Genomic DNA, 13,774 nt, shown 5'->3' with positions numbered 1-13,774 from the left:
TTTGGTCTTTATGCTGTATTTTACTCTTCATTTGTTTAGGAAAGCCCCTGTGTTGCAGGCGCAATCAAAGGAAGTTCAGAATTACTCTTGAAATGTTATTTTTGCAAATGAGAGAACAGTTCTTTTCCTGTCAATGGGACTTCTACATTTGATGTCTCCTTAACAAGTATATATATTTTCTATGGCAATACAGGGATTAGTACCTCTGTACTTGAAGCTGTGTGCAAGGGGAGGAGGCTGGGGGGTAATGAGCCTTTAGGTCACAAACGTACTTGCGTGCTTTCAGTATCATAAATTTGAGATTATTGACTGTAGAAAATTCTGAGAAGTACAGCAGTTTGAGCAAGTTGGTTATCACATCGGTGTCTGTATCTCTGTTAAATTGGTATTACAATATAAGCAGAATCCATCTAACTTCTGAAGGCGTGCTTCCGTAGCGCAGCACTGACGCGTATGTGGTTAGTCTTCTCATTCATCAGCTTGGAGGAACATCAGGGAAGAAACATTTAACCTTAACAACAAAGCTATTAATTTGCTGGCATTATTTGCTAAATTTCTGGTCTATGGGTAGAAATGAGATTTACCACATATAGGAGAGATTTTGCGGAGTCACTAGCTGTAGCTTTAGGTTAAATGAACATATGTAATGCATGACAGTAGTGATGAATTCTGGCCAGTGCTTGAAATACCTGAAAGTAAGTTTGTATGCGAAATACTGAAATGTTGTGACAATTAAAACAAAACAACCAAACAAACCAAACAAAACCAACCCCAAACAAACAAAAACCACCAAACCAAACAAAAACCCAAACAGATGGATATTTCTTCCTGTGCAGCATTTAACTAGATACTTTGGAATATGTATTGTGAAATGAGAAGAACACTGGTACTGGCTTATATGGAGCTGTCTTACCCACGTAGCAGAGATAATTTTTATGTTCCTTTCCATATTTCTTCCTTGGAAAAACCTGCTAGCCAATAAAAGTGTCGCTGTTTCATTATACAGCATTCTCTCCTACAATTCCTGTACTGTAGGCAGTGCTGACTTGGACTCTACATCCCCGCTAAGACTTTTCTATTTAATTATTACTTTTAAAAAGATTCTCAGACATCTGTCCTGTAAGTATTATGCCTCATGGAGGGAGTGACACAAACTAGTGTTTTCCTTGTACATTAAGAAAATTCAAAGGTGTTCTTGCCAGGTGGTTAATGGAAACTATTATGTCCTCTTATCATCATTTGGTATCAGATAACAGTGTTGACATGCAGACATTCGTAATGTGAAAAATAATATTTAAAAGAGATGCTCAGTGCTCTTCACAGTGAAGATTCCTCTGATAAACACTGGATTTGGGAACAAACTCAACCTCTTGAGTTTTAAAGTCCCTGCTTTATAAATGTGTATCCTAGGAAATACTAGTTTTGCTGCTGGAAATTCCCTCCTCTAAAGCCTGCCAAACGGGTTGATTTTTTTGAGAAGTCGTCCGCGTTTTGCCGAAGGGCTGTGGCTAGGTGGCCATTGCTCCTGTGACTGGGCTCAGGAGCGGGTAAGGACGTGGGAAAGGGGCTGCGGGAGCTGTCGGAGCCGCTGCGGTGCCTCTGGGGTGCCTCTGGGGTGCCTCTGGGGTGCCTCCGCGCTGAACCTGCCGTGCGAGTGATGCTTTCACCTTGTGGGTTCGTGCCAGTGTTTTCATTCACCTCAAAGTACCCGTGCATTTAATCAAGTAAATGCCTTTCTGAAGCTCTGAATTTAATTTACTGAGTTTCAGCATGTGTTGTCCTGTTATGTATAAAAGACTTTTCAGTAAAGGATGGGAGTAATTTTAGTGATTGTTTAGGAAAAAAAAAAAGTGCTTTCAAACCTTTAAATTTCTCCCCATTCTAGGGAAAAATTTTCTCACTCATGAATGATAAACTCAATACTGTTCAGTGAAAACTAGTCTATGGAGAATGAAAACTGTTGCAGAAAGAACCGTTCAACCCTTCCCCCAAGGACCTATCTGTAGTTTCACGGTGCCCCTTTTAATTCTGTGTACCACTCTAATATCTTGAAATAGGCCCTCAATACTCATGTGCCTACACTCTTAAGTGCATGAGTTAACACAGTTTTGAAAACTGGGCATTGATATGTTTGTATGCAGTGTGTAGGGTGCGCTGACATCACAGCGGTCAAAGCTAATAAAATCTGTCTAATTCTATTTATTACTTTTTTCCAATCACATGATAGTAACTTTTTGCTATAAAAACTAAAACCTAAAAAGCCTTGAGATGATAGATTTATTGTTAGCATATGAGTTACAGCAATTCATAAATCAAATAGCGTAAAGAAATTAGATAAAGATCGTGGTAAATTGACCTAGGTGATGCAGCAGTGAAGTACAGTTCAGGAATCATTGTTTATAAAAGATTTGTGTGAAATCAAGGATGACAAACTAGGTGATATGTAATATTTCTCAATCACTGAAGCCCAATTCTTGTTAGTCTGTTTGGCAGGGATTGAAAATAGTATTTGGCTGAAAAAAGAAAGGAAAATACAACTGCGGAGAGAAGCCCCAGAAATAGGCTGCATCAAAGAAGGACGATTAAGGAGCATACATTATTAATGTTGTTATGTATATGTGTGAATGTATTTGTGTTGCTTGTCATTCATGATGCATATGAACACAAAATAAATCAGTAGTGTTTTTTGATATGGCTGCTCAGTTGTGAATGTGACTGAATTGCTGTAAATGTTTCAAGGGTATTTTTATCTTCTTTTGGATCATGCTTCAATATACTTTGAGACCCACTGTATTTAGCAAGACAGGTACTTCCAAAGAGCACTAAAAAATAGGGTTCCCATTTTCCTTTGTTTTTGAGTTGAATCTGAGTTCTGAAAGATGTGGTTTTGAACATATTTAAATCACGAAGCTTGTAATCAAAAGCGAGGGGCGGGAGAGAGTGGAGAAGCAGGATTCTCATTACAAGGGTAATTTTGTTTATTTTTAAAACCTTATACACAGCCCCTGGAGATGCTGGTCAGGTGAAGATACTCAAATGTGCTTGCAATTAGTATTGAAGGCATTGATATTGTACATACAAGATCAATGGCTGTATGGACAATCTCAACCTTTCATATATACTGAACTATAATATCATTTTTGTTTTACCAGTAGCAGTGATACATGCATTTCTAAGCCCTTAAAAATCTGTCATGGACTTCACAATGTATCACATGGACTTCACCCCCCTCTATTGCCACAGGGGGTGAAGCGTTACTACCTAGTAACTACAAATAATGGTCATTCCATAAAATTAAAGTGAAATGACATGTTAGTATCAATGTGCTTACCTAGCCTATGGTAGTGTTAATATGTCAGCGTAGTAGGTGTGTAAGTCTGTGGGCAGTACGTCAGATGCTTTGGAGATTGAAGATCATCTGTGGAGTTTGTTTATATTCTCTCTTTATTACCAGTTGATGTTACAGCGATATTTGAAAGGATGTCAGTAGGGTGGCATTATGTATTTGGATATGTGTCTCTTACTGTTCTCTAAATACCAGAGTGAAGCTCAAATATTTGTTTGCAAAGCAAGAGATATTAATCTTATGACAGCAGTCAACTAACAAGGATATTTGGTTATTGTATTGAATGATTACAATAGATTTAATCAGCTTTGTTCAATACCAGTACAAAAAGAGGCAGTTTTCCTTTCTCTTTTTTGTTTGTTGGATTGCGTTACACTTAGAAACAGCATGAGGGGAGAGGGAGGGTGGGGACAGCAGGGATTTTAGCTTCATCAACATGAAGGCCTTTCTGATGTGCTTAGCCACTGCCTGTGCTCTCAGCTCTAATCAGAAATGAAAATAAAAATATGGTTTTTATTTGATACAGCTGTTTGATAGCGACTGGCCTCTCTCAGGTAGAGAATGAAAGAGGTACTTGTTACCAGAGGTAAGGAGATCCATTTTGCAAGAGTAGTTGAAAGCACGCGGAGCGCATTATACCTGCGGTGGGTGAGGTGACGGTGCTGTAGTGAGGAGTTGGTCGGGATAAGCTCCCTCGTGACTCAGGAGATCTGTGCTCTTGTTTCTTGGATCACTCAGCATGATCTGTTTGCTCAATCTGAGTAGCTGGTGAATGGCAGTTCAGGTTTTAGACTTTTTCAGGGATTCTATTATTCTTTGTCATCAGTAGAAGCAGAACAGGAAAAAAAAAAATCTAAATTTGTTTAAGGCTCAGTTACAGATAGAGACAGCCTAGTGTAACGCTATGTGGAAAGTTACATAAACAGGGTACTAGAAATAACCTGGACCACAGTGGTTACTGAAAGGCACAAATATTATCACACAGTTCTCTGGTTGCAGGTCTGCTCAGAGGATAATATTTTCTCTTACCCCGTCTCTTTCAGGGTAAGCAAATCACCCATGGTTGTTTGTACGAGGCACCAGACGCGCTACTGAAAAGCTTCTGGTGCGTTTTGGGGAACGTCAGGTTGTCTGTAGACAGAAAATAGAAGAAATGAAGATGAAGCAATTAAATACTTCACTCCTAGCAGGGAAGTCCTTTTAGAGCAGAGTGAAGAGCATTTTTTTGCTGGAATTAGACAGGTGTATAGCAGATTGTTTAATGGTGGAAAAAAGCATGGAAGGGAAATGGTCCTAGTGAAATCCTACGGTCACATAGAGAGGCAGTGCAATTATTCTTGCGTTCAAGTCTGTGTGGATGAAAATTTCTAATTGTAATTGAGCTAATAAGTAATAAATAACCTGTGTCTCTTATTGTACTACGCTTGACACAGTTTGTCTTTATTCTGGCTGTTAACCGTTGCTCTGTTTGATTGCTTTTAAAATGTGACTCCTGCTTTAGGACAGGGAGAGTTCATTTTACTTATGTCTCAGAATTCCGTGAGGGTTAGAATTTTATGAGTTACTGCTTTGCTGTAAAGGTTTTTGGAAGAAACTTAATTTCGGGTCTGCACTAGAGGGTTTTCACTGACTTTTTTTTCCAGCTTTTTGGATCTGAGGGTAATTCTGCTTATGAAGAATACATTAAATTTATTATTTCTATTTCCTTGTGGAAAACGAGCCTTCTTATTCTGACTCACAAAAGCCAGAGAAATAGGAGCTTTGGGCTCTTATCTTACTTTTTCTGTAAGAATTACTAAATAAGCCGCAATCATAAAATTTAATGTGCCTTTTCTACTGAAGATTTTGACTTTCACATTAATTTTTAACTTGAGTAGAACTTTCTTTGTCCAGGATAGTGAAAATGATAGTGAAGATGTCTCCCTGAATAGGCAAGTAATTGGTAACACTCTTGGAGGCATTTTGTGAGACGAAAAGGTTTTGCAGGGTTGAATCTGTCCAGAAAGCATAGATTAAGAACGCAGTGAAGAAGCGGATGCGCTTGCTGCGTGAGCCGGTCATCCAGAGCGCGAGTTGTTTGCTGCCCGGAGGGTGCGGGAGCCGTGGGCTGCGTGAACGCCAGCCCGTCAGCCTCGGCGGTGCCGTCCAGGAGGAGCTGTGTGCAGCAGCTGCTGGACTTTGACCGCTCCACACATCTCAGGGGTGCGAGGGGAGGGTTACACACTGTTTCCTAAGACCCGTGTGATTTACCATTCAGACACGGGCTCCTGAGGGAAACAAGCCAAGTGTTGCGCTACACGGTGCCAACGCTGCTGTAGTTGTTACTCTCTTAAGGCATGGAAAGGTAGCTTGGGGGCCAAGTTCATACTATTTTACCTGTGTTAATCTGTAGTTCCTTGTGCCTGCGTTTTTAGCCGCAGTGTTATCTGCACAATTTGTGCATCGAAGCAGTGCATGTTTTGTGGAGAAGATACTCCCTTTTCTCTGTAGCTCTTCAATTATTTAATTAAACATTGTATCTTTATCATCCTGGAATAAAAAATGTTAATGTAGGGGATGATAACAGTGAGCACCAGTTATTTTAGGCACTGAGAACTGATTAAAAAGCCACCAAATTCATGTGTCTCCTTAGAAAGTTCTAGCTCTCTTCCACAGTTTGAGTCTGTACAAAATGTAATGCGATATCAGAAAGATAATTTTAAAGAGAATGCAATAAGTTTTAACCTTCTTATACACTCATGTATGTAAAGTTGAATTACTAGAACATCTCCTCTCTCCCTGCCAAAAGGTTGTGAGAAAGGTGTTTTACATGTTCTGAAATGCACTGAGTTATACAATTTTCTCTAAGAAATTTATGAATGATAAACTTTCTTTCCTGTTGAAGAGAACAGAACTGGTTTAAAGATGTATGCGACATGTCTTGGGTGATAGCAATGTAAATTTTTAAGAGAAAGAAGCTGAAATAATGCACTTTTTATTTCAATGCTGACAATATCTGAGTGAAATAGACACACAATTTTCACAACCAGAATAAGGAACAGGTTTGCAAAATATCTGAAAACAAAACTTTCCGTTTTCCAGTGGTGGTCATAAAGCAAAAGGACTATGAACTCTGCATAAGTAGAGGAGATGTACTAGCTCTTTAATTCAAGGTTGTTATATACTGAGCCAGCCATTGTGCTCATACTGTCTCATTGTTCTGTAAGTCCTGTAGTGGTTTAGCATTCTCCCTTTTATTTATTTCTTTTGAAAGGGAAAAGTGAAATGAATGCTGAAAGACAAGGATAAATTTCCCAGTGATAAAATATTAGAATTATGAAGTGGTCCTCTGAGTTCTCCTGCCATAGCTGCTATATTGTGTTATATGGGTGTTATTTTCTAGAGGAGCACGTATTACTTCAGAGAAAGACTTGAATAATTTTGGTTTAAAGCTGAGGTTATTGCACCTGAAGATTTTACTGCAGAGTGATGTGTGCTTTTTGCAGGGATTTAAATTATGAACATCATGTTGTGGCTGGGTTCTGGACTCAGTGATGGGATCGTAGCAATGCTATCTAATTTAAAGAACAATTTAGGGAGCTACATGTGGAAAGACATAGCACAAAATTGGGCATCATTGCATGAAAATCTGACGCAAAATTCTCGTTGTTCAGAATTTATTTACCACGAAAAACCAGCCAAATTCTCCACTTTTCCATGACTCTTTCCAACCGGCATGCAGATAGCACAAGAGGCTGTCCTTCAGCAGAGAAATGCAGAGCCTCTTCCCAAGAAAGATCAGAGGCATGGATATTTTAGTTTCCTCTTAAAAATCTTTTATGCTTCTTTTACTAGCAACATAAACAGCAACAGATCTTAATGAGGTTGAAGTTTCTGTATGTTGTTTGACTCCCTTTGTTTTATCATATGCAACAGTGTTTTCCTATCTTGTACTACATTTAGAAAATGCTTTAGTATCATGTCCTTCTTACCCTTAACTTATGGTTGTGCTTTCTAGCTTTAGCAAACACAGTTTGTTCTTTCAGGGGGTACATAACTGTTCAAGGGTTGCGTACAACAGGAACAAGAGGAAAATATGTGTCATTAGATACCGAGTCCCAAATGGAGTAAGAAAAATGAGCTAAGTTGGAACTTAGGTTGGAATACTCATGAAATGTGGAGAAGTGGTATTAGAAGAGAACATGTTACAGATTCTGGGTAGCCTGAGACGTCAACATAAACATTTCTCTGGTTTTCCTATAAAACTATACTGAGAAACTCTATATGCAGTTTACAGTTGAAAGATAGTAGCAGTCAGTAGCTGAATGTTCAGATTTAATGATGGACTTTTAGAAATGTCACTGTTGTTTATCCTTTGTTAAAGCCAACTCTTAACCTATGATCATACATGGGAAGCTTATATTTTATATGAATAAGTAGGAGGAAGAATTCTGTGAACTCTATAATTAGTAATAAATCTATTTTAGTTTAAAAGTAGATATATTAGTATGTCTAACAACCTTGACATATGTCTATATCCAATATTATTGTTCAGGAGAGAGATCACATTATAGTTTTGTTCCTAGATTTCCACGTATTTGAAATTGGTTCCCCTGGTTGCTGCTCCCACCAGTGTTTCCACCTGTTGTGCAGCAGGACTGTTTCCAAGAAGCAAAAGTGAACAGTGGCTTTTGCTGTGGTATATGGTTCTAGTAGCTAATTTAGAGAGTTTGTGACTTCCAGTCAGTGTGTGCAGAGGATTCTTATGAAGTCCGTGATAAAGAGATGCAGTCTGTTATGGAGTGTGCGATCGTCGCAAGCTCTTTGAATTGCTCCTGATATTGTTAATTGGGAGCTCATAGTCTTCCTTCAGATGTGCAAATCTAAAGCAGTCTCTCACTGCTTTCGACAAGATTGAAAGAAAAAAAATTAGTCTTTGTATTTTCCTGGGCTTCAGCTCTGTCTTTGACTCAATAGGATCACAATCTATCAGTGCCAGAGTTAAGAGAATGTTATGTAGTTCTCATAGTACCACTCTACTCAGAGGAACTATCTGATATTCTCACCTTCTTGCTCATCATTTCTGTTGTGTCTGTAATCCTGTGACTGCAGGTCAGGGCTGCTTCCTTCCAAGGCAGAGAGAAGTTTCTGTTGCTGCTTATTCCCTGTAGCTTCGCAGAGCCGCTGCAGCTCTGAGAGGGAATTGGATTCTGTCCATCTCCACGGATCATTAGCGTTGCTCTCCTGTCTTTCAGTGCTATTTTTTCTTTACTGGTGATATCAGAACTATTAGCACTGCTGGGGTAGTATTTATTACAGGTATTATTTTCTGCATCACTTTCAGTTTGGCCCATGAAAGGAGCAGTGCCACTTTCCAGCTCTTACTTGATTTGTGGAACCTCCACAAAGGTTTGGAGACAAGGGCAGATTTTTGGCTTTCTCAGAAATAAGTTTATCTATATTATTTTTAATTATTGACAGCAAACTTTATTTTCCCTGCTAGTTTCTTTGCGCTGGAACTATGCTTGCTGTGAAACAAAGTTTTCTGTAGGTCTACTTCATAATACTTTATTTGGTCAGTTTAGTGCTTCAGGTTTTTTGTGTGGGTGGTGGGGTTTTTTTGATTGGTTGGTTGGTGTTTTTGTTGTTTCGTTTGTGTGGTAGTGTTGTTGGCTTTTTTGTTTTGGTTTGGTGTTTGCTTGTTTGGTTTTTTTCCCTACTGCTCTGTAGTCAGTCTGCATTGAAACTATAGATCATAGAAGAGGAAGCTGAAAACTGGTTTGCATTGTTAGGAATCATAAAATAAATTATCACAAGGTTTCTCTTTCTTTAAGAGCAAATGAAAAGATTAGCGTAAAAGACAATTCTGCAACGTGTTTCATTTCATATGGTGTTTCTCTGAGAGCTCTGTTATTCTGTTCTCATCCCTAATGGCCGTAATGTGTTGAGTCACAGTACTGGTTTTTAAAACCTTTCACTTTTTTGTTGTTTGTTCTCAAGGTTACATTATGCAAAATACAATGTTATATTTTGTGCACTAGTCCAGGCTGTATAAAAATATTTTTGATCCTTTTATGAAAACTGAAGTAGCTCTGGTCTGGGGAAGAGGCTTTATGCTGGTTTCAAGTATTGCGAACTGCTATAATGAGCTGTTGTTTCTTCCTCTGTCTGAAAAGGTATAGGTTGTGTGTATTGACTTTAGAAGTATTCTAGGGTAATTCTCGCATGCTCTTGCATTGGTAATATGGTTTAGCTATTGACCATGAATTTCAAACCACTAAGAATTTACAAAAGGTAGTTTTGCTGTTTAAATCATTTTGAAGGTGAAAGAGAACTTTTTCTACTTTACCGTAACCGTGTGAAAAGTCAGGGTGAAAATATGAGGGACGTATTAAGAGAGGAAAGGACAGACTTCTTGTTCTATTTAAATGAATTGCATTATGGATAAGAATGAACAAGCAAGCTCAATTAAATACATTATTCAAAACTGCTGGTTTGGCTTGATAAAAACCCTACCAATCATTTTCATTACTGCGCAACCTTTTTTCTTTACTTTCTGATGAGGTAAGACACTGTGTCTTTTAATGCTTTGGTAATGTTCCCTACAGAGTTTTTACCGTAGCTGGCAGCAGTCTTTGGCACCCCAAAATTCTGCTGCAGATATGTCAGAATTGTGAGTGCTCAGCTTCACCATCAGTATGAACAGACACTTTGCTGAGGAGAGCACAGATGTGGTTTACTCTCTGTGTTGGAACCCCTGGTCTGATAGAGTCTGGTAAGAAGAATTTGTGTAGTGTAGAGAGAGATTAGGCAATTTAGTCAACCAGGTTAATATTTACTACGATTCTTTTGTGCCCTTAACCTTGGCTATAAATGTATGCTCCTGCCTTTTCCTCTGTGAACTACTGAAATTCTTCAAAAACTCATGACTATAATATACATCGATATGGAAGTACGGAGGGTATTACACAAAACAAGACAACAAACCTCTTCACCAAAACAAACAAAAAACATGAGCTATAATATTTATCTGGTCTCATTCCACCCTTGCTGAAGCTTTTCCCGAAATAATCAGTCTTTCATAGATACTGGAACAAGGCAATTTCCTTGATGATTTTTCTCCAAATTTTAAAATAAGGAACCAAGGATGAACTGCCAGGAGTTGTGTGGGGTTTGTTTGGTTGTTGTTTGGGGGTTTTTTTTGTTTGGTTTTGTTTTGTTTTTGACAATATATGATGCTGTTTGCTCCATTTGCATTTGCCATCAACAAACATGTATTCCTCAGGAGTCTAGTTTTCTTAAAAGCTGGAAGACTTCCATTGCAGGGAGCCAAAGGGTTCTTCTTCCTTGCTTTTGTCCATTCCAGGAAGCTTTCTCTTGAAGCATCTGTGGTGACTCACACTGATTGAAAACAATATGTTTTCAAAAGCAATTCTCTGAGTGCCCATGTAGCGATCGAAGAAAGAAGTTAATGCCAAAAGGTGTTTCCACTTCTCTTTTCTTTAAAGAAATTTACAGGGATTTTTTTCTGGAAAAGACAGTAAAGCATTTTAAGATAGGACAGTTAGAAACTGAAAAGATTGTATAGCTTTAGTGTTTCTTAAGTACCTTTTGGAAAGGATTGCTGGAGTCAATTTTGAGTGAATTTTGAGCCTCTCTCAGGTAATTGTAGTTTTCTGCTTCTAACCAACTCTCACTAGGTATACAAAGGGAAGAATGAATTCCATGAGATGAGAGAGTTCTCTGTTTTGTCAGATTGGAGAATGTAAAATAAGTTTTTTAAGCAGTTATTTAACAGTTTTCTTCTGGCGTGGAAGCAGATTCCCCAGATGCAGCTGGCTAGTCAGCTGTACTTAATGCACAGGAGAAAATCCTTGTTTCTCGGAGGAGTCTGTATAAATCACCAGGCTCAAACAGCTGTACGAGAAGGGCTTTGGTCAGGTAGAGGGCCAGAGAAGAAAGGGTAGAACCTCGCAGCTTAGGCATTAAATCCACACCTGGCCCCATGTGGAGTATGTGCAGGACATACTATTTTGACTGCTGGCAGATTCCATATTGTAATGTTTTTTAATTGCTACACTTATATAGCACGCTCGCAGGGGTAGAAAAAAAGAAGATTACAAATTGATTTTTGTCTACACACAAGACTTGATGCGAACATAGTTAATAAAACGCTACTGAGAATTGTGCCTTGTTTCATATTCAGCTCAGGGCAATATTCCTCTCTGAGGTTTATCAGCGATAGATTTATTGATGGTACAGATGTTCGTCTCAAACTCTAAAAGGCACGCTTGACACATGTTAATGTTTGTAGGTTTGGTGTAATCTGAAGGCACAAATACAGTCTAGATTTTTTGTGAAAACCGTCCTGAAAATGTTTGCTTTCTAATGTGAAGATAAAATAATACTTCATTTAGAAAGCACTATTGAACCGAAGAAAGAATTGAGTTTCATGAAAGGATTAGGGTATTAAGAGAGCATATGAAGTATATGTCTGTCTTTGTTCCTCGTTAGATTTCCTCTGCCACCTTTCTTTGAGCCTTTCCTTTTTGTCTTGAAGTCCTTCACTAGAAAATGAAAGAAATACTGCTATCCTAATTCATGCTTCATTTTGTCAGGATAAATCGGTTGATGATTATTAAAGCTTATGGTACTGTGATAATGGTGTGTGAAGGGGAAGCTCTCTGCTCACCCACCAGGCTGGCATAACCCTCTTAGAACAGGGTTAATTGCAAGTAAGCATCAGACACAGTATTTCAGTAAAAGTAGCCAAAAGAGTCAGTTATGTAGAAATATCTTTTCTTCTTTCAGCTCTCTGCGATCAAGGAGAGATTGGGATAAGACACACTAACAAGCTTTTCTGGTTCCTTCCTAGAATTACAACAACAGCTGCTTGTATGATGGACCTACGGAGATATCCGCTGGATGAGCAGAACTGCACGCTGGAGATTGAGAGCTGTAAGTACTTCTGCAAATCCTACTTATTCTGTGGTCAACTGCTTCAGTTATTTGTGCCTGTTGTTTTTTGTTTGTTTTCTTTTTAACATGCTACTAACCTAGTTATCTTTCTGTCCGATGACATTCAGATCCTCGTAAGCACATGCAAAAAAAAAATAGCTCTCCAGATGGATTAGTAATCTGTGGCACAAGGATTAGCAAAAGTTACTCTGTGTTTTGATGGACAATTTGCAGCTTTAAAAGTCTCATTCAAATGCCTTGTTGGAGTTCATGTGAAGAGCACGAGGATTATTATCAGTTCTTTATCCTCCTTTACTGCTGAACTGCATGGCAGCTTGTTTCCATTTATAAATGACAGCGAAAGGTTAGATTTGTCCTTGAAATATGTGTTTTGTAGGTTTTTTTTCTAACTTCTGTGTTGTAGTTAAACTTTCAACACATGCAATACTGTCTGTGATACATACGCATTTAGTAGCTGGTGTCTCTGTCAGTCTTTCTGTGTAGATAAAACTTGTGTTGTGAAATAAAATTTTAAATCTCTTTTCACTGAAAAATCTTCAGGAATTCTAAGTACATTGGTGGAAAAACCATTATGATCCCTTTTATAAAGAAAATATTATAAGCATGCATTATTTGGCACTATAAGATTGTATCGGTACTTTCACGGTATGTTTCCTTTTTCAGGAGAACCATAGGTAATTCCGCTGGGGTGTATTAAATGGAATGTGGCAAGCAAAATGGAAATTAACAGTATGTTTTAAGATACAGTACACAAAAGTGTGTGTATTTTTAAAGTAACTTGTGTATTATAAAATATTATGTGGGATTTCTGTGTGCAATGAGAACAAAATGACAGTTTGTGTTACTGTCTGGAGAGAACTTGCTACAGCTGAGCTGCTTTCTGCTATTCTAGAAAGCATTTAAAAATATTCTTTAAATTTTTGTCCATCTCTCATTCATTTTAGTGTAATTCAAAGATATGGCAAAATCCTTTCCCAAATTAAACTTCTGACACTGCTGTGTGAAATAATTTACATGCATTAAATAAGCAAAACGAATATTTATCATTAAAGTTCACCTCTTCTGTATTCTGAATTACTCAAACAGCAAATGTGATGAAGGACTTTGCTCTTTTGAGAATGGATACAATCTTGGTTGTGTTAGGTGGCTGCTTTTTTTTTTTCTCCCAGATCATTACAGAACTTCTATTGACAGCATTTGAATCAAGCTTTCATACCTGGAGACTTTTACCAGTATAGTAGATTGATTTTAATGTGCAAGAAAACTACTGGCATAACTGTATTCAGGTTTACAGAGATTTTTATTCAGAATGTGGCTTGCTATGCTGATGTCTTTTAATTATTGTTGTAGCAAGGACCTGGAATTTTTCTTTTTTGCAATTGTGTGCGTAAGGTGTAAAGCTAGAGAGTCAGGGCACATCCTTTCTCTCTGTTTACAGCGTTGTTTAACCAGTCAACAAAGTCTTGCCAT

At 38.1% G+C, this 13,774-nt stretch overlaps 1 protein-coding gene across 4 annotated transcripts in view; it reads left to right on the top strand.

The window, feature by feature from the left end:
• The window catches only part of GABRB2 (gamma-aminobutyric acid type A receptor subunit beta2), a 149,825-nt gene that overhangs the window by 67,775 nt on the left and 68,276 nt on the right, over positions 1 to 13,774 (top strand). For all 4 annotated transcript variants that reach the window (XM_065643896.1, XM_065643895.1, XM_065643897.1 and 1 more), the window contains one exon: positions 12,201 to 12,283. In XM_065643896.1, coding sequence (XP_065499968.1) covers positions 12,201 to 12,283 — 83 coding nt within the window. The remainder of the gene's footprint in view (positions 1 to 12,200; positions 12,284 to 13,774) is intronic.

This window comes from Caloenas nicobarica, chromosome 13 (assembly GCF_036013445.1).
Source record: "Caloenas nicobarica isolate bCalNic1 chromosome 13, bCalNic1.hap1, whole genome shotgun sequence".
Lineage (NCBI taxonomy): Eukaryota > Metazoa > Chordata > Aves > Columbiformes > Columbidae > Caloenas > Caloenas nicobarica.
Note: the sequence above shows the minus strand (reverse complement) of the source record. Positions and strands in the feature narration are given on the sequence as shown.